General features: G+C 44.6%; 1 protein-coding gene and 1 long non-coding RNA gene across 3 annotated transcripts; one reads left to right on the top strand and one right to left on the bottom strand.

Annotated features, from left to right (window-relative positions):
• Positions 1 to 836: 836 nt before the first annotated feature.
• LOC135368735 (rab GTPase-activating protein 1-like) lies at positions 837 to 23644 on the bottom strand. Of its 2 annotated transcripts, XM_064602216.1 has the most exons (22): positions 23419 to 23644; positions 21881 to 22180; positions 20868 to 21039; positions 19758 to 19950; positions 19539 to 19689; positions 18711 to 18926; positions 18200 to 18318; positions 17223 to 17289; positions 16772 to 17050; positions 13193 to 13370; positions 12607 to 12824; positions 11862 to 12053; positions 11733 to 11807; positions 11453 to 11578; positions 10704 to 10847; positions 10475 to 10516; positions 10149 to 10364; positions 9978 to 10088; positions 8829 to 8933; positions 8222 to 8305; positions 7321 to 7617; positions 837 to 6145 (listed from the first exon to the last, which is right to left on the bottom strand). In XM_064602216.1, exons 2-22 carry the CDS (start codon positions 22067 to 22069, stop codon positions 6014 to 6016), a joined length of 3306 nt encoding a protein of 1101 aa, XP_064458286.1. In that variant the 5' UTR covers positions 22070 to 22180; positions 23419 to 23644; the 3' UTR covers positions 837 to 6013. The 2 variants fall into 2 exon arrangements, with proteins under 2 accessions (XP_064458286.1, XP_064458287.1); XM_064602217.1 differs by lacking the exon at positions 21881 to 22180 and having other exon boundaries at positions 23419 to 23643.
• A 723-nt stretch (positions 23645 to 24367) lies between these two features.
• On the top strand, positions 24368 to 25011 carry LOC135367923 (uncharacterized). The gene is made up of 2 exons (XR_010414584.1): positions 24368 to 24741; positions 24809 to 25011. It is a non-coding gene; the product is annotated as an uncharacterized LOC135367923 (long non-coding RNA).
• Positions 25012 to 25793: the final 782 nt, after the last annotated feature.

Here is a 25793-nt window from a genome sequence, read left to right on the forward strand (position 1 = left end):
GGAAATAATTACCCTCAGCGCGTGTGCTCTGTTTTCTGCCACCATCTAACACCCGACCTCAAAATATTTTGCATTAAAAACGAGCCTCGCTTAGAACTCAGCGCGCAATATAAATGCAGTCAGTGAGCATTACGCGCTTCCGCGATCTTTCGAAAGCTCCATAGTTTCGGTTTCTCCAACAGTAGGTGTCGTCATCACGAGCACTAGAGTCCGCCTCCTACAGCAGCGCACCTCGTCGGAGACAGCTCTCTGCCCCACGTTGGAAAATTGCAAGCAGCTGTGTTGAGGAGACGGAATCCGACCTCGGAAGTGCAACGTTGCCAGACGAATGGTGGACAACGCACATTGTGACGTCATACTTTTCAAAGCTAGAAAGTAATTTTACGATACTTCCGCTCCACATGGAGAAACAGTATTTTGGGAGAGTACAATGTGAGACAGGTAAATTGCAATGGCACAAATTCGGTGGTTTTCTAATAACAACAATAACAGAATTCTGAAGATACAAGATTTTGCATTCGATATGCGTCCGGCAAAATTACAAACATATTGACCTGCACCCGGACTGCTGCCAAACGCAGCTGCTGTGCGCCGTGAATGGCTGCCTGCGTCTGCGCACTTCCCTGTATTTCCTGCACGTGGTATGGGGAAAACTTGGGCAGAGCTAGCTTAGATCTTCACCCCCAGAATGAATATATATCACTGTGTACGATAGCAAAGCGTTTTTTTTTTTTTTTATATGGAAATACAAAGTCTCAAAATTTTCGGTGGAGACAGAAAAGCATCAGTATAGTACAGCGCCACATCATTCAATAAACAACTAATAAACAACTGCGTACCAAGCTTAGCTTTATTTACATGACACGTGACTCGAGTTAGTGCACACTTTCGCGTACGACTGTCAATTATGCCACTTGAACACAACTTCGCGTCATGGCAACGTGCAACAAGTACAAAGGAAAGAAAAAGAGTACGCGGTACAGCCTGCTAAACACACCAGATTTCTTAGGCCATACGAAACAAGGATACAGTATACTGTACCGTACCACACTCATGCACGAAAAATGTATACGTAGAAACGAGAGAACACAGAAGAACGGCACCCCCACTGGTATGTGTATAATATCGGTTATGTGCACGCTCACCCTCATTTTCACGAGAGGTTCTGACACTTTGATGTACGTGGCTTATTGCACTATGCACGCACTGTACTACGCCAGAGTATTAAAGGGGCACTGACGGCAAAAATTTATGCTCGCGGAGTGAAAGATGCCGAAACAACGGGAACAGGCACGTCCGTATGCGGCAAAAATTTCCGTATCCGTAATCCGAACGAAACCGTTAATGTACGTTTTCCCTCTTCTCTCCGTGTCAAGAAGCCCGACAGTGCGGAGACGCCTCTGATTGGTCTCCTCAAACGGTCTCCCGTTGGATGATCGGACATAATCGTTTGAGGAGACCAATCACAGGGCGCTCTGCACTATTCTAGTACGCTTGCGCAGACGCCACTCCCGATAATCCTGGGCGTTGCGAATGCTCAACATGAGACGCGGCAGAACATCCGCCCCGTGAGCAGCAGAATTAATTTCACTTAATTACAAAACAAAAACTAGTTTGAGTATCGTCACGTCACTGGTAACACAATGCAGTTCGTCTTTTTGGCTCATTTTTCGTGAAACACCCTGTACATATTTCACACTGCAACTTCGCTCCATTGTGGGTACGGATCGGATGCGGTTGTCGCGCGACACGCTGTTCTGACGCATGCGTTCTTGAGACGGAAAACGCTTGCGCAGTGTTTGTTTGACCAACCACGCCTCCTCTCCTCACCCTCTCCACCCGGACTTCACTCTTCTCCAGTGATTCATGAACGGGCAGTGATGCGCCTGCTCTCATTGGTTAGCTGCGTAGCCGGAGGCAACCCGTACCGCACGGAGTTCGGTTCCGTTCGCCGTAGTTCGTTCCCATGACAACCGTGCCGCGCCGCATCCGTAATGCAGCAGTGTGAACCAGGCAAGCATTAGTGAGTGGTTGGCACGTTCACATCGACGCAAACAATCGTCTCTTTCGCTTTCCCGACATACTGACTTGGGTCGATGCGTCACAGCAAGGCGGATGTAAGAGAGGTCACGTGCTTACGAGAACCAATAGGAACGGTCGAGGCTCTCTTCTGACGTCACAGCTTGACCTGTACTCGTGTTCAAAGGTTTGGAGTTAGCCGTCTACGACATCTTGAGAAAAATATTTTTCCCCTAAGGACTTCGTCGTGCAGTACAATGCATGCGTGATACAATGAACAACGTATGCTGAAGCGTCGCAGCCCCTTTAAACATGTTTCCGGCATGTTTGTCATGGAAAGAATGTTCTTATGAGAGCAGCTGTGCAATGTGTGTCACGAAGGCATTCATGGCAGACTGAAATGCAGCGCAAATTAGATCTGTAATGAACGTAGATTCAAGCTCATGTAAAAGCAGCTGTAGTCACTTTTACAATCAGCTCACGGTCACCAATGCTACTTGTGAGCTCTGAAGTTCTGCACGAGAAAGAGCATTAAAAAAGTTTCATAATATTGTGCACACCATCCATGTACACCTCATTGCTGCATAAAATGTTCAAAGTCCGGTAATTTACTACGCTGAATAGGGTATTGATGCATTTATGACACCAAAGAGGCATGGATTGCCAACATGATATCCAAGGAAGAATATTTTATTACTGAAAATTTTGTCAGCGACATTTTCTTTGGGTGTCGCAGAACCGCACTGACTGCAGTGAGTAAACGTCGTAAAGCAGGACAAGTACGTATTTGTCATGAAGCGCAGTCTGCTTGCACCGTTTCGCATGCACAAATAGCCAGATCAATTTTATCAGCGCACTCACTTTTGCGAAGCTATGTCCCCATTTATTTGGGCCTGTATCAAATGATGGCCGGCTACTTCCTTCGGGGCAAGGGAAATGTTTCCAAGCCGCAGCTCACAGCATTGCCTGTCCACCTGAATGCCATCCCTGTGGCAGTCATCCGTAAAAAAAAAGAAAAAAAGAAAAAGTTTTCAGCTGCAAAAAGCAGCCGCAGTGTTCCCATAAGATTTCATGATCTCGCACATTGCTAACAATGGTGTGACCAAGGACAGAAATTTGAAGTTCAGTGGTCCCACAAAATTTCCAAGTTGGAAAAAGTAGCATGAATCGGCAGCCCTGTGCTACTGGTCACCTAGCACAAAAATTGCAGACAGCATGCTGAAAGCGCACTCATACTAGAGAAGCTGCTGGACTTGATGTTGTCCCTGGAATGGATGCACTGAACATCTGAAGCACAGAGAAGTGAAGAAGGTACTGGATAGTATTTAAGAAGAAACTGTACAGTGTGCGGTAGACCATTTACTACATGCACTACAAGAGCACACACTCAGTTCTCTACACGGTGAAAGCCATTCCCATGGAAGTATTACTTCTACGGTATTTTACTCAAAAGGAAGACTACTACAAATGTTCTACACTGTAGTAATATTTAGGGACCGTAAATTCGAGGAGCGCAATGGAAAGGTACATGAAGTTATCCCCCATATTTTGCAATGTCTTTCACATATATGAAAGACACACAGGCAGGGAAGGATCTGCCTTGAGAAACCTGGAAATTGGCTTCCCTCAAATAACATGTTATGCTGAGGAAAGTGGGAAAAATGGTAAGACTGCAGTCCTGGCAGTGGTCAGTATCAGCTAGCTATAAAGATGAAAGTATAGGACCCATCACCAATTCTTGCGAAAACCAGTGCATTTCCACTGATGACGTCACACTCCAGTGTACCGATACTGAATTGATGTATTCTTACTTTTCCTTTTCCGTACGTTCCACTTATTTTACAGACACCTGCAACGTTGGACAAAGGCAAAGTCTTTGCCCTGCCATACGAACGAATACGGTCACGAAGAACCGCGAACCTGCATTCAGTACGGAACCTTCCTTCCCAGACATTCTAAATTTATGAGCCATCATTGCTGGTGTCTGCGGACGTCTCAATTTTGTAGGGCTGCATTCCAGTCCACAGTGAATACTGCATGTAACAATGTAACAGCAACGAATTGTGACACTTTCAATACTAAAATAGCTTCTTCAGTATTGTTATACGGAAAGAATCACACACTGTGCGCATTATCTACATACCAGTCCTTTTGTATTTCTCTATGGAATGCAGTTTCTAAGTACAGTTTCACTTTGCAACTTTCAAGCAAACAGCTGGAGCCAAGCAAATTTGTCTTTCAGTCTGTCTGACAGTTTCTCTCACTTGCTAGACTAGAAAGGCATCCTCTTCACAGAACATGCAAAAATGCGAATATATTTTTCCTAAACATTTTCTATAAGAATTAAAAACACATTTCTTCTACTATAGCGACCATTAGTGTGCAACCATTTAAATTTCACCAATATCATCACAGCAGCCAATTACAAGCATCCGCTGGCGGAATAGCATTACCGTAACACGTTTTGTCACGTACCAGAACACTTACCCTCAACCACTGGAATGTTAATGGAATAGCCTCATGGAACAAAGTAGCCCCACTTCAAGCTCATGCACTTCAACTTCCAGGAGAATGTGCTAAATCAATGTAATTATTCATCGTTCTGCACGGTCATGACCGTTAAAACAAACGGTCACGTTAAACATTTCGGGTAATCGTGGCAACTATTGGTAGAAGGAATACGTCAACACATTTGCAAACACGTGTACATCAGCAGAATATAAAGTTACTAACATAGAGCTGTGCAAATGTTTCAGAAAATATAATATGAACCTGTTATCTTGGAACTTTCGGCATTGGGAGAGAACTACCCATGTTTTTTTTGTTTTGTTTTTTTCAAGTAATTCCATGTACAGGAAGCAGCACATACAGTAGTCCATGCTTTCTAATATTTGTTCTCAAACATTCTTCACATGTGAAAAAAAAAAAATTGAGCAGCACTTGTGCTATAACTGCGCAAACCATTAGACTCGGACACACACACAAAAAAACATCATATTGTCAAGTGTACAGAATATGTTTGGTGTTTTGGTGTTTTATGGCACGAGTGCAACTAGGGCCAGATAGTGCCACGACACTGCAGAATACATGTGTTGGCTAGATCACACTCTGTAACAAAGGTAACTAACGTGCGCAGCACTTAGGAGGTCAGAGACACAGTGTGCAGAAACTACTGTTAAGGGCCACTCTCTGCATCTGTGCGCATTACATTAACAGGAAATGAAAGGAACACATTTGTACCTGTTGTTCATGATCGCTATATTATTTGAAATCGCCTAAACGTCCGTCTGAGATTGCATACGTCCCCCACTACCCAATGTTGCCACAAGGCAAACACTGCAATCAGATCGCTATTTTTCGTTTATTCACTATTTTCATTCGCAGCCTCGTGGCATATGTGTGACAATGCCCACAAAACAAATGAAAAATTGACCAATCATTATTCCACGTGTTCATGTCATATCTCAAGCGTAATAAGCCCTATTGGGACAGGTGTCTATTATGTAGACAGACATTAGCCCGTGCTTTTTTTTAAGTAACTTTTTAGCACAAATATGCAAGGGCATGATGTTAAGTCCCATCACACATAAATAATATTTTACCTATGCTTATCTCATTCTACAATTATTTTGTCCATCAGTTTACATAGTTACACTACATTCTATTCTGAACTATTTGTTTTACTATTCGCTGATTGAATACCATAATGAGATTTATTAAATTTCTATTCAGTCGACTATCTCGCAGTATAACTTGCGCTCGAGAGGAAAGTACTGTTCGTACAGCCGCAACTGAGATAGTGTATTAATCTGCAAAATGAACAGGACACAGCGATTCCAGCACTTGTGTTCTTCTGTACAGCTGCGCGTTCGTTCCACTATGAACCTGCCATAGCGAAACCTCACTTGCCTTCCCGTGGAGTAGTGCTTCAATGCAAAATGAAGTAGTGACACACCATGTGCCTGCCATGTAACTTTATAGTACTGTTTTCAACCTAAGCTGTCATGTCCTTGGGCACAGAGTCCTTGCGACCAACTTCTCGGATTGATGACAGGGTCTTGTGGAGCCACGTGTTCTTTGAGGACTGAAGCTCGGCCACCATGGCATTTAGTTGGTGGGTAAGGTCCTTTGGTAGAGAACAAAGGTCAATGACACTGCTCTGAATTCAAATAAAGTTTTAAATATCCCAGTTGATTTACCATGGTTCTGAATACAGACAGAGTTTATAATGGTCTAAGGTACAAACGGTAATTCCGGTGATACAAAATATTACCTGTCCCTGCCACACAGTACATACAAAATATAATGAGACGAAAGAAAAAAGAAAAGCCTGCTCGTGTCTCCTAAAAGTGTGAGAGAGAATACTCGAATGCCCAGCATAATTATTGGTAGCGAGGACGATCTGCATTGCTGAATGACACACAAAACTAAATAGCTCTCTTATACGCACATCTGACATAATTTTATTCCTGCTTTGTTGCTACTAAGCTTGCTTTCAGAGTGCTCTTCACACAAAGGTAACTTACATTTCAGACTATGCAGCCAAATAATAGCTCTAGCGACCTTCAACAGGAGGAGCCAACACTAGTGTTTGCCATCAATAATATATGCTCAATACCCCTGTGATATTTCTGGGGTGAGGAGCATTTATTTTACTGCACACATCTAGGTTGAATTCAAGCTCCCATGAAAAAGCAGTCTGTGCAGCACGTGTCCGTGAGAGGATTGAGCAAACGGGATTGGCATACAACAGAATATGTCTGAATTGCAAGGTGGCTCGAATAAAGTGGCAGTCAGACTCTAGACACGTTCCTCATACATCTCCCAACGAAAACCTGTAATCAGTTGACATCACTGCACTATGGCTGTGTACCTCCAAACATGGTAGTCTTAAAACATGTTAGCAGGCTCCACTGCCCTCCCTGCTTAGTGCAGGGCAAAAGTTCTCACTTCTCATTATTCTGCTATGCAGGAAGCTGCTACAGGCAAACAGCTGCTGGACAATATGAAAAGCATCAGCAGAGTGTGCTTACGAGTGTGCTAACAGAGTGTGCTACAGAGTGTGCTAACGCTTACGAGTGTGCTACGCGACCCGGATGTTTTCGGGTAGATTCAGGTTGAACCCGAATTTTACAGATTTCGTTCGGGGGGCTAATATCGGGTGGATACGGGTTTAACCCTAAAAAGTCGGGTCCTACATATATCATGCACAAAGGTCACCACAAGTTCCCTATCCACCTAAGATAAGGTTTTGCCCACTTACGAAGACTTTTCGGGTTCCGATAATAAAGTTGCACTCACCTGGTTCTTGCATTCAGACTCTACAAGTGCCAACTTTGTCTGTGCAAGCTCAAGCTCAAGCTCCCGCACTTGAGTTTCTCTGTCGACGGAGGAACGGTCCCCCTCGTCCCACTGAGGTTTCTTTTCGTCTCGCACCGGCAAACTTGCAGAAGAGACCTTCGTGTTTATGCCGTCGCCTTCATTGAGCAGCAAGGGGGCACAATGCTCGCATGTGCCAACCGCCTGACGCACCACCATGAGAGATTCACGAGCACGACGCTGCTCTTTTTCGACTTGGAGGCTGAGTTGGCTGCATATCTAGAAACCACAACTAAATGTGTGCTTCAAGAATTGAAGGACATCTTGCTATAAAAAATTATCGCGCTAAATACATAAACCTGAAGCTATGCAGAACGATCCCGCATATTTACTGCTCCATCTATCACAGCTAAACCATGCCAATGTCTACGCTTTAATAAAATAAGACAAAGAAACACACAGTGACTAATGTTTGAGGGACGTCAAGCGTAGATCAAACCCGGTGAAAGGAGTTTTTACCCCCCGATTTGCATCATCATCACTTCGGGTAAAACCCATAAAAAAAACACAAAACCAACTAGGTACAATGCAAATTCAGCCCACAATACCGGCAATAGAGGACGCTGTGCTCCATGTAGAACGCGTTCATGTAGAACGCGAGAAGCACACTTTTTATTTCCCACCCGATATTGCCCGATTTTATGCTGTTTTATGGCCCCTTAAATAACACCCAATTTTTACTTTTACCCCCGATTTTCAAAAAACAAAACACAGGGCCCTAAGTATATAGCCATATAAATCTTACGTTAAATGTTACTATATTACAGTATCTGTACAATACGTAGTTCGTTATTTGTGCTACTTTTTAAGGACGCTATCATACCTGCTTGTATTCTGAGATGATGGTACTATTCCGTTTAATTTCCTGCTCAGCATGTTGAAGTTCTCGTCGGCACATTTCCTTCAGCTGTGCGGAGAAAACGAGGAATTAATGCACCTTCAATCATTTCGAACACCACATTTGAAGCAACATTTCCCTGTCTGCACAGTTCCACTGAAGTCTGCCCAGGACGCACACTGACCCCCCCTGTCCCCACTCCTTCCTGCTGTCCTCTCTCCATCTGTCCACGCCTGTATGCTGCTTATAGCCACAGTTGCTTTGCGGCACTAACACAGAATTAAAAAAAGAAGCAACAATCAGGAGGGACACCCGTTCACTCTCAACTTGCGTACAAGGACCGGAACCATGATCTAAAGCTGTTGCTGTTGCAATGAACCTGGCACCAACATCGAAAAAAAAAGCATACCAAGTCACAAGTAACGAAATCTTCGCTGATTCTCATTTCACTCCACTCTCCTCGTGCTCCCAAAAAACACAACATTGTCCCACGCAAATTTTGCTATTCGCGCAGCTCTACCTTGTTTTTAATTAAGGAGGCTTCACTGCAATTACGATAGGAACAAATGTACAACTTCAATCAAGTACTCACCTGCCCGACCTCAGTTTCAAGGCGCCGTTTCTCTTCTTCCAGCTCAGTGAGTGAAGTACGAGCTCCTTGCAGCTCCTTAGACAAAGTTTCTGCCCGATCTTCGGCCTACACAAAAGCAATGTTGCTTCAAAGCAACAGTCTCATTTACACTTGCACATAGCTAGTAATAAAATGAGCGACTGTTATTCCCAAAGACTCAAACTATCATAATGATGTTGTGCAAGATGTGATATAATGTGAGGTGTAGGAAAGAGCGAGACTGCATCAACAGATCCTGGCCCCAGTGCACATTTAGTGCAGCTCGGCATCACATCGGCATCACGAAGCACTGTGAGCAATCTCAGTCTCACACCGTGTCCCATGAGTAGGGTTCCGACTCTCTGATTATTTTCTGATAAGCTCCAGTAAACATCCCCCAGTATTTTTTTTACTATTTTTGGACTTATACGAAAAACTCGGATTTTCTTAAACGGCCCTGAGCTCGCATGGTCTGGCTGTTCCCTGTTTCAGAACTGAATAGAACACCCCACACGAGGGGAATAATGACTCAGCACAATAGAGACAGCCCAGTATAGCTCACTACCACAAATACATCAATGCGTGGTAGCCTCCACCTAGCCTCGATTGCAGGGCCACTATTGCACTGCAAGGTCAATGAGTCATTCGCAATGACCTAAACCAGGCAACACTGGGAATTCGAAGTGTCTTCAAGTGCCAGAGAGAACCTAGTGATTTGCATGTTTTGCTGGGTGACCTTCAACGTGAGCAGTGGAAAATCATCCTGCAGAATATCTGACCATCTTGCTTCGAACCAACAAACAACTTTCAAACAAAACAACAAACTAACTTTCTTTGTTTTTTAGCGCTCGCTTTTGATTTCCCCGATAAGCTCCGGTGACCCATTCCTCGTGCTGCTCCAATCCTTGAGAGGTCTGTAAAGCCCCGAATTTCCTAAAATTTGAGAACTCCGATAAACATCCCCAGACTTTTGCCAAAAGAACACCCAGGAATGTCGGAACCTTACCCATGAGCCAAACAGGGTCCACAGTGTATGTCCAGTTACCAACAACAAACCACAGCGTCAGTTTGGTCTCAGGATATTCTTTAGCAATGACTTGTAACTATGATTGGGTAGATTCAAGTACATACAGAATCCAGATCCTTCCGCAGTTGTATCTTGCTGTTGACCAACTCGTATGCCAGTTCATCGTTTTCCTGTTCGAGACGCTGATTACTTTCCATGAGACGCCTCTTGTCTTTCTGTGGAGGTAAAGGAACCGGGTCAAGGTTCAGCAGTGTCCCTTCATACCCAGCACTCACATTAAGCGTCTCAATGGGATCTTCAGTTAGCTTCTCCTGTTCTTTCTGTTGGTAGTATTCCTTCTCGTACTTCTTCAGCTTTTTCACTTTGATACCGACAGCTGTACGCAGCAATGTCAGTGCCATTTCTTCCGAACGGTACTTCTTTGGAATGGCTACCCGGAAGTGTTTTAGTACCCCCTCAAAGTCGAGTGCCAGCAGATCTCGCATTGATAGCTAAACAGAGAGAGGAGTACTTTGAATGTCAGTACCCATGCAATAATGTGACATTTGCACAGATAGTACTGTGCAGTGGCTGACGGTAGCGCAGGAATAGCATTACACACCGTTAACAGTGCCATCGCCACTTGGAAGATTGTGTCCATACCCTAAAACAGGAAACACATCTGTACGAGGTTGAAAGCAGGCCAACAACAAACAACAAATGTGAATGTTCGTGCACAATTGTGGTTCGCACTGACAAGCAACGAACTGGTAGGTGTAGAAAAATGGGTTGGCTCACATCCACGCAACTACAGTTCACATCACTGAACATACATACGACCATGCACTCACGTCAAGCAGAAAGAAATCCAGTATGAAAAAGACAACATGGAGAGGAAACTTTGCCGTGAACAGCGTCAGAAACCACTGAGAGCCGAACATGTGTGCTTCCACATGGAGGTCCATGAAATGAGCAAACAGCTCCGGGAGCTGGTCCTGCAATGTAAGCACAGAGGTCTGGAACTCACGAGACTCTTACAAAGGAGCAGCTTTGATACAACATATCAATTACTCGTCCCTACATTTCTCAAAAGAGGACCAAAAAAACCCAATTGCCCCGGTACCTTACAGATCTCCGTGTTGTCGCGGGTTGCGGGAAAGGTGCGGGTAGACCCGCGCTGCCTCCGCAGATTATGCAGGTATACCCGCAACACCCGCAGGCGCAGGGTCGGCCCGCCGGCTTTTGGTGCACGACTTGATTTATTGCGAGCATTTGACCCAAAATACTTTCCAAGGCGTTCTTCACTTCCCCCCCCCCTATCCAGACCTTCGTGGTGTGTGAGATGATGACAGCTTTGTCATTTACTGTCATTACTTTGTCATTTACGTTCTATGCTTACCCTTGAGATTGAGAAAATCTAGGACAAGGACGAAAGGGGTGAGGAGATGCTACCCGCGTCAGTTCAATGTTCAACAAATACTTCCCTTATGCCATACAACTTTCCTGACATTCAAATACTCCACTAGTCAAGCAGCTCTAGTAAAAGCACAATGTAGCTTCACACTGTCGTTGGAATCGTGAGATTTACGTCACACGTCACCTCCACGAGACGTTCCAATTGAAACAGCTTCAGATGCAGGAACTCAAATGAGTTACGGAACAAGTCTCTCAGGCCATATTCCCCCATGATCTTGCAGAAGACACCAAATGCCTGTTCCTCAGGCATCTGAAAAGTAGGAGGATAACAATAACGCTAATGCAAACAAAATGTGAACACTAATGTGCAACAAAATACACTGCAAGCATGTGCAACAAAAAATATACATCATCAAAACTATTTACTGCAGCAAACACCACCTCCCTTCGAAGCTAGGACTCACGTGCAAGAGCAGTGCCGCTGCCAGAAACGAAAGCCCCTGACAATAACCAACTTCAGGGTCCTGCGCGGCGTACGCCTGCGAATGAATGCCCGTAAGTACAGTCTTGCGCAAAAACTTTTATGTTTATACCTTGCAAATCTTGTAAAGTGAGTCCTGCCCCGCCCCTCCACTCTCTCGGAAAAACTCGTGAGCGGGGAAGGTGCGGTTGATGTCTCGCTGGATGACGCTTTCACACGGACATTCTCGTGACAGCAGCACACGGTACGCCTCCAGGTAAGGGTCAACCCCGTCGTGTACGACGCCGGCCAGCAGCTGCCAAACCTAACAACACGTTTGTGTCCTTGTTAGTACAGTAAGGGCTCTATATAGCCATCCCGCACCAAGTACAACACTGAGTGAATAATTTCACGGAATGGCTGCACCTGCACTGAATTCAATGAATACCCACATTGTGTGTAGAAAATGCCCTGCTGCAAACAAGTGTGGTTCTTGTCAATCTCTAGGGCAAGTGTGACGTTTCATAAATAAGTTGATCTACCTAAATCAAACGTCTGATCTCAAAATGACATAAGATTACAAATACCTAGCAACAATCCACATATTATGAAAACTGCAGAAATCTGCTCGACTAAGTGAACAAAGCACCACCTGACATCAGAAGGCTCTTAATGTTGTCTAGATATTTTCTTTCATTAAAGTATTTAATGCAACCATTCTAGGCACAATAACATTCACGTTGCCCATATGATCCCGCCACCATAATTTTGGTGTACCTTCTTGCTATCATCATCATCACAAAATCGACCTGCATATGGCTTCAAATGTACAAAAATACTGGGATGTCTCCTGTGCACTTTTCAGGTCTCGTACATACCTCGCCCCTGAGCGCCTCTGGGATACCAGACCGCCTCACGAGAACGGACACTTGTTTCGGTCTTGTCTGGGTCGTGGATTGTGAGCCACCAGAGGATGCAGAGTGTTGCTCCGATAGCTGTCGCCACCGTTGTAGGGCTTGTGCCCAATCTTCCAGTAAGGCTTCTGGGCAGTCCTTGCTAACCTCTCCAGTGCCGCTCAGAAGCGGTTCGTCTCCATCTGCATTAAAATCCAGGCACAGAGTCAACCCTCGACATGTGGTGAGCAAAATTTTTTTGAAAATTGTTTACAGTTTACGAATATACTAGGTGGTTTTGTGAATTGAAGTTTACTAAAAAGGCCCAGAAGAATCCAGGATATATTTCAGGTTTGTCCCGAGGTGCACCCATTTTCACTGACAGGTCTCGTTTGTTCACAGCCATGAAACTCAGTGGCATTCACCGTGCTGCTCCCAATGCCCACAGCCACATGCACAGCAAACAACAATTTTACCTCGCACTACAGCACCAGCAATATCTTCATCTTTGTGATGCTGGCAGCTGGCCAGACACGTAACCATTCTCTGTCTGTCCGATTACGAGGCCTACCTGATTCAGGGTCAGTTGGGTCCTGCGCTGGCGAGGGATCCATGGTCCCAGAAGACTGCATCCTAGTACTATTTGTGTCCAAGGCTAGCGACAATGCAGCTTTCCTTTGAATCTGACTGGCACTGTTGATACCCACAACGTCCAGTCGATGCTCTCCGGTTGCCTGCTCAGGGTCAACCTGCATTTTGCATTTGCAATTGCATTTCAAAGGAGCAATGATTATGCAACTGTACATACAACTGTACCAATACAAGTTGTCTAGTAGTCTACAGATATAGTAGTCACACTCAATGCTCCTCAGTTCACTTTACATATTGGTTGTATCCTAGAAAAAAGTCATAGCACAGATGCCTTGTGCATGGATGACATAGGTCTAGAGCAGGCAATAATAATTAGGCTCACATGCAGTGGGCACTGAGGTGCAAGATGGGTATCCTCTGCTGTTTTCTAAAACAGAGAACGGGACTGCGCACGTTTGTTTGCCGAACACACCTGAATCACACAACAACTACATTTAACAATAAGCTTGAAGCAAGCAGCAATATTCCAGTACCATGTCAGGGAAACCAAACCAATACTTCAACATGTTCACAAAGACTCCATAGCATAAGGAAACCACGTCAACAGATGCCTTTGCACCGATCGCAGCCCTTCTCCACACACATATCTGAACAGCTTTATCTCTTATCCCTGAAGCGTGTGAATCAGCTGATATGTGTATGCTGTTTGGTTCTGCTTATCTTCTGTAGCACTATAAACTAAGACCATAGATAAGCTTGCCAGTTTCGCTATGTTTGGAACAAAAACTGAACCAAAGCAGAAAAATATAAATGAGGGAGATCTGCGTGGCACAATACATTTGCATTACATAACAGAAGTCACAGCTATTGTTAGATTTCAGCTTAGTGTAGAATTATGAAATCCCTTGCAGAAATTAATGTACTACGCAGTAACTTGGTGAACACCAAACAAAGTGTCTTAACAAAATGAATGTGTATTTATTTATTTATACCTTAGGGCCCAAAGCACAATAAGGGGGAAGGGTGAAAGCAAAACAGCAAACACTCAATGACAAAATATATCACGGAGCAGCTCTGTATTTTTACAGAATTGGATATAGTAACGACAGAAGATGGCAATCTGTTCCACTCTGACATTGTCAAAGCTATCAATGATTTTAAAAAACTTGGAAGTCCGCACTCTGGGGCAGACAACATAGCAAGGATGGTGTATACGGATAAGTGGATGAGGTGACGGAGACAGTTCTAAGTCTGTGGAAGGAACCTGTGAATGTATTACAACTTGCGAAATATGCATAATTGTGCTATCTTTCTAGGCATTTCAAGTTCATGAAGCTCTGCCATCCTGTTTCATAGCTGTTCCATTTAGACTAATTCGATACTTAAATAATAAGCTTAGATTAATGAGCTAGAATAATTAGATGTTAAAAATCTGACTGCCATGTTTTGAACTGCTTCTCATTCACTGATGAGAGTATCTTGATATGAGCTCCACATAACTGCAGCGTATTCTAGCTTGGTCCGCACAAAAGCTTCACAGTTTTGGCACAGTGTTTTCTGGTTTTACGTTGTTGTTACTTTTTTTTTTTGGGGGGGGGGGGTAGAAATCTGGCTTTATTTCAGGAGCTGTAAAAGAGGGTAAAATCGGGCGATATCGGGTGAAAAAGCAGATTTTTGGGTCGAAAATGGAAAAAAAGAGCTTCTTGCACTTTATATTAACACAGCCTTTATAAAACAGCCATGCTGAATGTGCAGTGCTTAGTGTTCAACAGTGCCCGTACTGCTGGCTCAACTGGCACACTGCCAAGTTAGCCTTAGAGCTTTTTTGGGGGGTCTTACCCTAAATCTTTTTTTTTCTGTTTTTAAGGTCATTTTAATGACATTTGTGTTTTACCCATAATGCAGGACCCTATTCATAGTTCACCTTCATTGCAATGTTACACCTAAATCTACAGAACATACAGTCAAAACCTGCCTGAAAAGACACGAAACAAGATGTGTGCGTTCTACTTGAACATATGTATCATATTTTCCGGTGCATAATGAACACATTATTCTTTGTAAAAAGTGTCGTGAAGAGGCAGTAGGTGTTCTACATCAGACTTTTTCCCGGAAGAGCCGTTCCTTACAAGATGACCTCCAACCTCTAGCCTCAAGCCTTGGTCCACCCGTGTGGCATAGACATAAATCATTTGTTTAAGCGCAGTGTTCGACCAAAATGGGGGGAATGAACGATAAATGGCAAGAACAAGTACAAGAAGACTGAATGGAGGCAACAAGCTTGCCGAGGGAGAGGCAGTGAAATGGGTACAAGAATGGGACGACTTCGAGGTGTCAGTGATCCTGAACTCATTTTAGGAGGCTACACCAACTTTGTCACATCAGACTTTGACAGCTTCGAATACACATTGCCTCCACGATGGATGGAACAAAAATTGCTCTCCCTCGACGCACAGGCTTAGATTACCATGAACACTAACGGTGATGTAGAGTTTCCAGCTTCCGTACACTGATGACGTCGGCATTTTCACCTCGTGGCACGTGTTATACATCGGTCATTTTTCAAATACCGCTAATTTTCTTGGGTGTGCACTATACAGTCAAACTCCTTTACAGCGAAACTCAGGGGACAGCAAAAAAAAAATCGCAGTAAAGGTATTTTCGTTAAAAAGGATGTCAATTATTGGACCTATAGGGCTCCAGCGGGACCGCAAAAAAATTTGCTGCAGTGGTATTTTCGTTAAAAAGGTGTTCGCTATAAAGGAGTTTGACTGTACAGGGTAGCTACCTATAAAAGTTTACTCAACATGGCTTCCATCTTGATTGTTTTCCCCATAGGGATTGCAGGTTTTCGGTTGTAACTTTGGATTGCGATGTCGAGTCGGTTTGAAATTTACCACGATGAAACACACCAATGAGTGTTGCATGTGGACAGAGGAAGGTTCCACGTGCATTGAGTAATTGGTGAGTACGGAGTGCCCGCGAGGGTAAACTTTTATAGCTACCCGTGCATGAGTTTGCGTTATCCACCAAACAAGGGTAGTTCTGAATGCTGCGTTTGCTTTGAGTGCAACAGCAAGTGCGAGACATTTTATTTAAGAACAAAGGCAATTCCGCTGGTAGGCTAATTTGGAACAAAAATTTTCACCGCATATTCATGCGTCAAGCATCATTTATATCAGGCTTAAAAGCCCAACTCCAATAAACATCACACAGAATTTCGCCGAATTTCTCGACCTATCTATCACTAACTAAATCTCATAAATCGCCGGTAGTTGCGGAGAGAAGATCCTAAAAAATACCTTCAGTACTGTGCCGCATCTGCTGGGCTAGTTTGCTTTTCATCGTATGCACGAGACATAAGAGTGCTTTATCCCTTTTTACGCCGATAACAATATCCGCGGATTTTGGTTGGTGCTCCTACCGTAAGCCCCGGTTAACATACAGTCTCTGTCACTGGGTTCTACTGCTAGTAGTACTATCCTCACAGATAAAAAGAATGAAGACGATGCAACGACACCAACCGAGAGACTTATGTGATAAGATAACGGCGCCTCACCTCTCTGAGCCGAACGTAGAATTGTTCTTGGAAGGGCTTTTTGTTGAAGTACCAAAAACGCTCTCCTTGGGGGAAGATTTTGGCCTTGGTCTCGAAGACAAACCTCAAAGGTTCTCGCACGCCACACACAACGAGGTCCACTGCCACAGTAAGATACACACGCGTGTCCCTAGAAGTTTCAGAGTTCAACACTTCGAAGAGGGGGTTCATGGGATTCCACCGTCCAGTGATCTGGTACACTGTGGGCTCGGTGCCGCTCGAGGACTTGGCCATCGACACCTGGACGTCACAATAACAGAAAAGGCGCATGTTACGCCGCTTGCGAACACTCACAAACCCCACTTATTAGAATAATTTGGGATCAGAAAGAAAGAAAGACTACTACCGGAAACCGGAAAAGAAGACCGTTACAGAAAAAGGTGCGTAACAGAAGAAGGCAATAACGTGTTACCATTTCCACAACTTGCATGTCACTGTGCTTGACGTGACGTCCCGGTGATATCAGCATGCCGAAGCACCTGGATACACGTGAAACACATAGGAGAAATGCTTTTCGAACTAGCATTGCAAGTGACATTATCTGCAGAGAAAATCCAACAGTACTACCGCAAAAAGGAGCACACAATGAATAGAGCCTGAAGTTTTAGGGTTTTACCCGATTCTTCCCCGAAATAGCACCCTGAATTGAAGGTTCACCCTTTAGGGTGAAACCCGATTTTTACCCGGCAAATTCCCCTCACTAGGATGTCTGTAGGAATGCATTAACTTGCTTTTTTGGCAGCAAATGCTGTTACATCACCGTTTGTACCAAACCGCTACAATTAGTTTGGGTAACCAAGCCCGATTTATCCCCGAATTTAGCATACGGGGAGTTTTTTCGCCCGAATTCGCATGAATTTAGTGCACACGTTTATTTACCTGATTTTTAGCCCCCAAATTTAGAAAAAATATTTCCCGAAAACTTCAGGCTCTAACAATGAACAGTCATAATGTAACTTTCGTGTTAATGCAAAAACCTAACATATCTTACGTACGGTATGTTTCATCCTCGGATACTACAAGTACACAGTACAGTTCACAGTGCACTTTTCAAACATCGCACATGGAGCTAAACACTGAAAATGTCTTGCATTGAAAAATTTTGATCTTTGGGAAGGTAGCTGCTCATTCAGACTTTCATCATGTCAGCTTAGCATAATAACAGCATGCTGTATTTTGTCAACCGAGGTCCCATGATACAGATACGACAGTGTTCCATCAGAAATGCTGTAAAACATCTCTCCAGAGCAGTTGAACACTGCGTTTAATGACATTTACTATTCATAAGTTCAAGTTCAATTCATGAATAAAACTATGAGGGTAGAGAAAGTAAAGAATAAATTAATCAACTGTACGCAGCGGATACATGGAGCACGATGAAATACTCACCTCTCAATGCTCATTTCTTTGCTGGAAACAGCTTGCTGTACCGTCACTTGTACCACCTTCTCCAGGTTGCAACGAAATTTGAAGTAGTCTTTGTCACGGGCGCACGGAGAAAAGTTACCCTGTGAAATTATACATTCAACCTGAGAGTGCACGAAGTGCTTTACACTACTGGATAACACCTCACATTAGTTGATTATGAACCCCATAACACCATTAGTAGTTACACAAATTACTACATCAGATCTCCCCCTAAAAAATGCGATCAGAGCACTGATGAAATTAATTTCTGATGCTAATCTTGAAATTAAAATTATTGTGCCTTACTGCATATAACAATAAAGGTTATTCTGCCACAACGCCTTTGTGAGTGTATTCGTCCTATGGTACGCTAACTACTTAGAAGAACAATGAACCGCTTGTTTATGGACCATACTTTTTGAAAACTTGTCATTAAAAACATCATTTTCTGGGCACACGTAGTGGTTAGCAGGAAATACACAAAGGGGCGTACCTTTTGGTCCTCTTCTCTGACATCTAGTGTGGCTTCAAATGTGTGCACACGCTCATTGTTGCGAACACACGTGCCCACAGAGCTCACAGACCCAGACCTCGACGATGCCACGGATGCAGACCCGGGAACACGCGGGACACGACGGAATGCTGCGGCAAAACTCTGAAGTACTCTGAGGACTGCGTCGGGCCCAGCAGGACACCGAAAGACGTGACACTAAATGAGAAAAAGCATAGCAGAATTCGACATGCATCAAAGGTACTGGCAAATGTACTTGGTTAAAGGTACTGTAGAGCAGCAGAGCTGTAATCTCAGAAAATTTATCTACTCTATAGCCTGAGCCCTCAGTACTCTGTCACAATTATTCTCTGAATTACGCTCAGTCTTTTTTTAGAAAATTGAAACTGATAAATTGTAGGCAATACTGTGACGAAGTTGCCACCAACTGTGATGATTAAAGCGTTAAAAGAGACAAAGACATAGTGCACTAACACACGTTCTGCATATTTCACGATTATGTGCTAAAACGGTATGCCCCCCACGCCATTCAACATGTGCTTCCACATGTGGAAGTCATTTTTCGGGTGTAGCGGGTGGGTGTTGTGAGGCCCACGCGCATGCGCGTACTGCATTATTCACCAGCGCAACTGTCAGAATAAACCTCGTCAAGCCACGGACCAGATGTGTCAATATTTGTTGACCTGGACTACGAACACCTCAGTCCCGAAAATAATTCGGCCTTCTACCATCCCGTGTGTCTCAATACACGCGACAAAGTACACGTATATTTTGCTACGTGCACGGACCTAACAATATTGCACTCTTTACCTGGAAGATGGCGGATTCAGGCGTGGCTCCATGGGAACACGTGAACGCAAAGCAATTCTGCTCGGGTGACCCCTGGGAGCCTCTGGCACAGAAGAGGATGCGGTGAATGGGAAAGCTGGCTACCTCACTGTTAGTGCTGCTTTCATAAACCCTGCGGCAGAACGGAGTATGTAACGCGTGTATGTGTGCACAGTTTACGAGGTTTCTCGCAATGCTTACAGCACAGTGCCCTCGGAGTCTGGGGGAACCAGAAGCGTGACGCGGATGTTGTCTTGGCTGGTGGCTTGGTCGTTGAGGATGGCCATGTTGCGCTGAATCTCCATTTCGCTCCGCGGAGCATTAATTGCTGCACATCCCAAGTACACCACGGAGGTGAAAGCCACCGAGCCCCCGGTGCCTCCTTGCACCTCATCTGAAAAGAGAAAAATAGGGGTACAGAAAAGTTAGTGCATGGTAACTAGGGCCAGACTTTTCAGGGTTATACCAGATTGCCCATGATATTTACCCCCCCACTCCCACCCCATTCAAATCAGCAAAAGCAGGGTTTAGCATAAATATGCTCATACAAACTGTCAAAACAAAGACCCTGCTGCCTCTTAGATGCATGGACAAAATATTGATACTCTATGTCTGCTGCTGTGTTGTTTGTATTATGCCGAGTAAACCAGGTTCAGTTCAACCCGATATTTACCCCGCCCCCCTGGATTTTCCTGAAAAATAAAACCCGAAAAAATCAGGCCCTAATAATAACCAACATGAAGACCAACCCAAAATGTTATTTCTCTTCTGCACATCACTACAGATCCATTAGTAACAGAATGCTTGAAGACACACACAAGAAAATTACTGAAGGTGCCCACCATGTTTAGCTCTTATGCACCTTTGCAACCATCTGATGATCCAGGATATTAAATTTTAAGCACATGCCTGAGCAGATGTAAGGAGAATATCTTGGAGCACACAAACAAATCGCCAGCATCCTAAGCCAAGCGTTCAAACAACAACACAGAAGTTCGAAAAGAGATGTGGTCCCCCACAAACCACTGTCAAGAGTAGCTGTTTCCTAAGGAAACACTGTCCTTATTCATTGATGGAAGGCTGGTATCTATATTTTGATTACCATTACAAAATATGATGGGTCAAGCTTAAAGACAAAAGGCTTTTATCACTAGCATGAAATTAACATATGGACATGTGCTCCGAAAATAATTGCACACGGTTGCCCAAAGCACCATCTATATCAATAAATGATGGCGGGTACATAGATACCATAATCCATTTGATAGTAACTAGCCTTTATTGCAGTTTATGAAGTGCATAGGGGCATACCTTCGCTGTGTGTGCCCGAGCTGTCATTGGGAGCAGGAATGACCCGTTTTATGCATCCATTATCAGACCCATCTGACGGAGTACCATCTCCAGAAGGTACTCCCATGAGGACGATACTAGGCTCTGGAGGGGCCTCTGGTCCTGCCTCACAAGGAGACGAAGAAGGCTTCCCCTGAAATAGCCAGTACAAAAAATACATCATCACACATCTTAAGGGGAATATTGGACATCATGTTGGGAAAATTCACACTGGATTAACCGAGCGCAGTGGAGAACATTGAAAAAGGTGTGTTATGCACTCTTTCTCAAAGAGGTATCGCAAGAAAGTCCACCTGCATCGTGTATCGTAATGAAGTTGTTGCACGAAGTAAGGCTTTTGTGCGAAAGCAACAGGCCAAGAACTCAGTCAAGATTTAAAAAAATTGAAGCACCGCATTAAGCCAAGAAAGCTTCCACAAAATGAATCAACTCATCCAGTCTGCATGTTAATGTTGAGAGATGCTTGTGGTAAATCATGACGCATGTAAAATGTCAGAGAGACATAGAGAAATGTGTTCAGAAATTTTACGAAAGTCCACGTTGATAATGTTGCTAAAACATGAATTTTGTTACCATTCTTCCAAAGTTTTGAAAATGTACTTTTACAAAGACTCTCGAAGGAGAGTTCTTGAAACTTCGCCAATGAATGTCTCCATTATCATCGCTCTGGATTGTATCGTCATTAATTAACGCGCAGATTTGAAGTCCCAAAGAAAAGTTTCAAGCAGAAAGCAAGACAGTCAGGATGCAGAAGAGAAGCAACAACACAAATTAAATGAAGAGCGTAGAGCACTGATTGATTTGTGTTTGTAAGGAAGGCCACAGAGGAAGCAGTAGTTTTAAAAGTAAGACAAAAAGTAAAGAGCATACCAATGTCCTGTCGTGAAAGCAAACACAAGAAAGCAACATGCGAACTATACCACAGGAGGTAATCTGAGGCCTAATGCATGAAATATCACGACAGGAAGGAGCACCTCTTCCATAGCTGCTGGCCTAGAGGGATCTCCACTTGTACTGCCTTCCTTCAAGACCTCGCTGAGGCTGCTACGTAGCTGGTCGACACTGCCGTCGCCTGCAATGCTCAACTGCGGTTCTGCACCACTGCTTACGATTTCATACTCCTCGCTTGTAGCCAGGGAGTCAGAACTAATCTCTTCCTCCATGATACTTCCCCGGCGTCACTTTAGGGGTGCATGTCCCCGTCTTCCCAGTCCATGCGTGTCACCAACAGCATGTCTTCATGAAAATAAAGACTGTGCCCGTTCGTCTCTCATCTGTGTATCAAAAGGGGCCAGAGGACAGGGGGGGGAAAACACAGATGATGATGATGACAATAGGCACGATGTACCAGATGAGGCGAGAAACTTCATAAACACGAGCTCCACAGAGGAGGAGTACAAGGAAAAATGAGAAGCTTGCAACATTGGCTCAATTTTTTTTTTTTTTTAGGCATAGAACTCAGATGAGCAGAACAAGGTACGTGTTGTTGAAAAATATTTAGCTGTCGCTCAAGGACTGCACCTGACTTTTATTGTTGAAGCTTGAAGACAACATACCATGATAGGCAAGCCTGAGCGATGGGCAAGACACGTAAACAAACAGAAACACGAACCTATCATGGAATTTATCCACCAGCTAGCCTGCATTTACGCCATTCTGTCAAAGACAACATACCCTCCAGAAATGCAATAGTTGAACTATGCTTTTAGGCAAATTTTGTTTACAGCCATACTTCTAAATATGTGCTTTGCATGTCATAACAGTAGACCTGCATATCATGTCCTCTATAGAAATTCCACCCTCAGTCTGTTGATAAGCCAAATTCTCGCATCAGCATGGCAGTGCTCATATTTCATGTTAGTCTAGGGGCAGTCAGATGCAACAATATAAGCTGAGCAAGGCTCGAGGGAAATGCAAGCGATAAGCACGAACTGACCGCTGAGATCAGTCACAGTCACCTCAGAACGAGGCCAAAACTCACAAGGCTAAATGACACAGCGGTGGATATCTTTTAATTTGTCCGCAAACGCAGTTTCCCCTTGTAATGGATACATATATGTATACTATCAAGACGGAAACGTACTCAGATGTCAGATGCTTCTCTAATTGGTTTTGTTTTCAACGTGACAACCGACATCAAAACAAAAATCGCTGCCAGCTGTTCAAGCGACATAGCACGCTTCCAGCAATAATAGCGTGGAAATAGATAGCTGTGGCGCACGTTATCTCTTGTTTCGTACAACGCCAAGAAACAGAGAAATAAAACATCGGATAGGAAGTGGCGAAAGATAGCGAGACGTAAACAGATGATACACACCCACCACGATCACAAATGTCTAGCTGCTACAATCATCAAATACGAACCAAGTAGATCCCAATAACACGCGAGCTGAGGAGGCAGATACATTTTGCATGTATGTGTGCCATATAACGGGTGATCTAGTTCGAAACATACATTGAAAAATATATTTAAAACGGACGCATTAGGGCACAAATGAGAGCGCTTACTTACTTGACATGTTTTCTGTCGTGCTATTTTGCATCCAACAGCTCTGTCATTTCATGTAATAGCAGCTTTTCAAATGGAAGCGTACATGTCTCAAACCAGAGCCAGTATTTCTCTGAATGAGCGATATCTCGGACCAACAAGCCCAACCTTCGAAAGTAACTAGGGCTAATTCCTGTACGACGGATGGATTGTTTAGGATTCGCTTGGCCCGCTTTAAGTGATCGGATTGAATCGGCTGTCGGCCACACACTGTTGCCAGACCACACCATGTGTTCCCGCATGTGCCATGTGCCCCGTGCATCATCGTGGTCCCGCGCATCAGAAAAAGTTGTCTGACACCATCGGCGGGCCGTGGAGGTCATTCAAGTAAATATATAACCATTATAACTGTGAGAAAGCACGAGCGTGGCAGATGTAAGCCCATAAAATGCACGTAATCTGAGGAGGCAGTTGCGGATACGAGGAGAGAGGGATTTTCAAAACGTTAGTCCCGTTCGCCCCACCTTAGCCCCAAACGTTAGTTTATACATTGGGTTTCCCTCTATCCCCTCACCCACTACGCGCTCCGACAAAAGAAACTGCCCCCTCCCAAACCGAGAATTTGGATCTGCCCCTGGACGGTCACTTTCATACTGTGGCACTGGTGGCTAAGCCAGTATTGATATGGTGACGTTCGAGTACTTATTACACTACGTGCAGCCAAAGAGCTTCGGCTAATTTCTATTAGGGTATACTCGTTTTACATAGTTCATTTCCTCTGTCATAATACACTACACACATCATACTTGCTCGTAGAGTGGTGGTGGTGGTGATGGTGAAACTGCTTAGTCGTAGTCGGCCACGCTCAGGCGGGAAACGTCACTATACTATCGCAGGGGGGGATCGTGCTTCCTGATACTGCGCCGACATCTGTCATAAAGCGTTTAAGGAATACCCAGGGAAAACACCCAGACAGCACAGCCGGCGCCAGTATCGGGTTCGAATCCGGTTGCTCCTAGGGATAGCCACTGCGTGTGTTAAGAAGAAGAGGAAGGCAACCAGCCCAATCCGCGTGCGCACCACGGAACAGCCCACGGTCTAATCAGACTTGAGCACACTGCAGTCACTACACTCCCGATGGAAGAAGTCGCGGAACTCATACCTGAGCTGCCAGTAGGACACTCCGGCGCCGAGGTCCACAAAGAGATCAAAGAAGAACCGCCGCCGTCACCACCGATTTATTCAATCAACAACTCTGACAAAGCCAGAAGAAATCTACGAAGAGCCAGAGGGAGTCAGCAAGAGCGTCACTCGATGCTGGATCCTAACTGCATCCATATGCATCTGGTTAGTACTTCCTCTAGGGCTCGTTATCCTGCAGTTCATGTCGAAACCAGTACACGTCGAGTTCAAGGGTCGACGCAAACACGTCAGCCGCTCTGCAGCCCTCGCCAACGTTCACAGTCGGGTCTTCGTCAACGTCTACCACAGCCGCTTCTGCTACAGTTATCGTCCCTCAGCACTGCGAAGAGGTGATAAACATACCGGATTTCCAAGCCCTCGCTGCTTTGCCTGCTGGTCCGATGTCCCGGATTTACAATAAACAATCTTACTGTATTCCGCATCTACAATAATTTCTGCGACCACCACCACTATTTCAAGTTCTCACCCCTTAACATTCCCGGTGATCTGCAACTATGTCATCTACTGGCCCATGGGGATCAAGCATAGAAGAATCGTCAGCAGGGCGCCCGAGTTCGACAAAAAATACGCATTGCGCAAACTTCGCGGTCCCATACTTAGTGACCCTAAAATCCTGATGACTGTTTGTGGGTACACGCAGGACAGCATACATTTTTCGATGCTCGGAAGGCTACTGGGCTCATGTCTCGTTTCGCTGCCTATACGTCCTCGATCATGCGCTGGACCACCACTTGGACGGAATCGATATAGACTGGAACTATCCGGGAGACGAGTGCGGGAGCCAAGAGGACCACGACACTCTGTCCAAACCCGTGGCGCATTGCGAACAATATTCAGCATAAACTCACAGCCGGGTCGCTCGATTATTGCAACGGTGATGTTCCCCGGTATGTGGGATAGGTTGGACATAACCTTTACCAGCTCTACAGTCTCGCTCCATTGTTAGACACGATGTTTAACTAGCCATTTTACAATTCCACATGCGACATTCCTGCCAGACGTTGTGAGCATCAAAGCGTACTGGAATTCTGGGTCGGGTGGCTGTGAACGATATGTGCGGCGTTTCATTGCAGCGTTACGTTCAAACTCCGTTTAAGATATGCGTTGAATATGTTGCGGACAACAAGGGGCTGCAATTTGCAGCCGAGAGCGGTGTGACCTACTGCTAAGAGTCTGAGAAACTCAAGTGTGTCGTA

The sequence above is a fragment of the Ornithodoros turicata genome, chromosome 9, assembly GCF_037126465.1.
Source record: "Ornithodoros turicata isolate Travis chromosome 9, ASM3712646v1, whole genome shotgun sequence".
In the NCBI taxonomy this organism is placed as follows: domain Eukaryota; kingdom Metazoa; phylum Arthropoda; class Arachnida; order Ixodida; family Argasidae; genus Ornithodoros; species Ornithodoros turicata.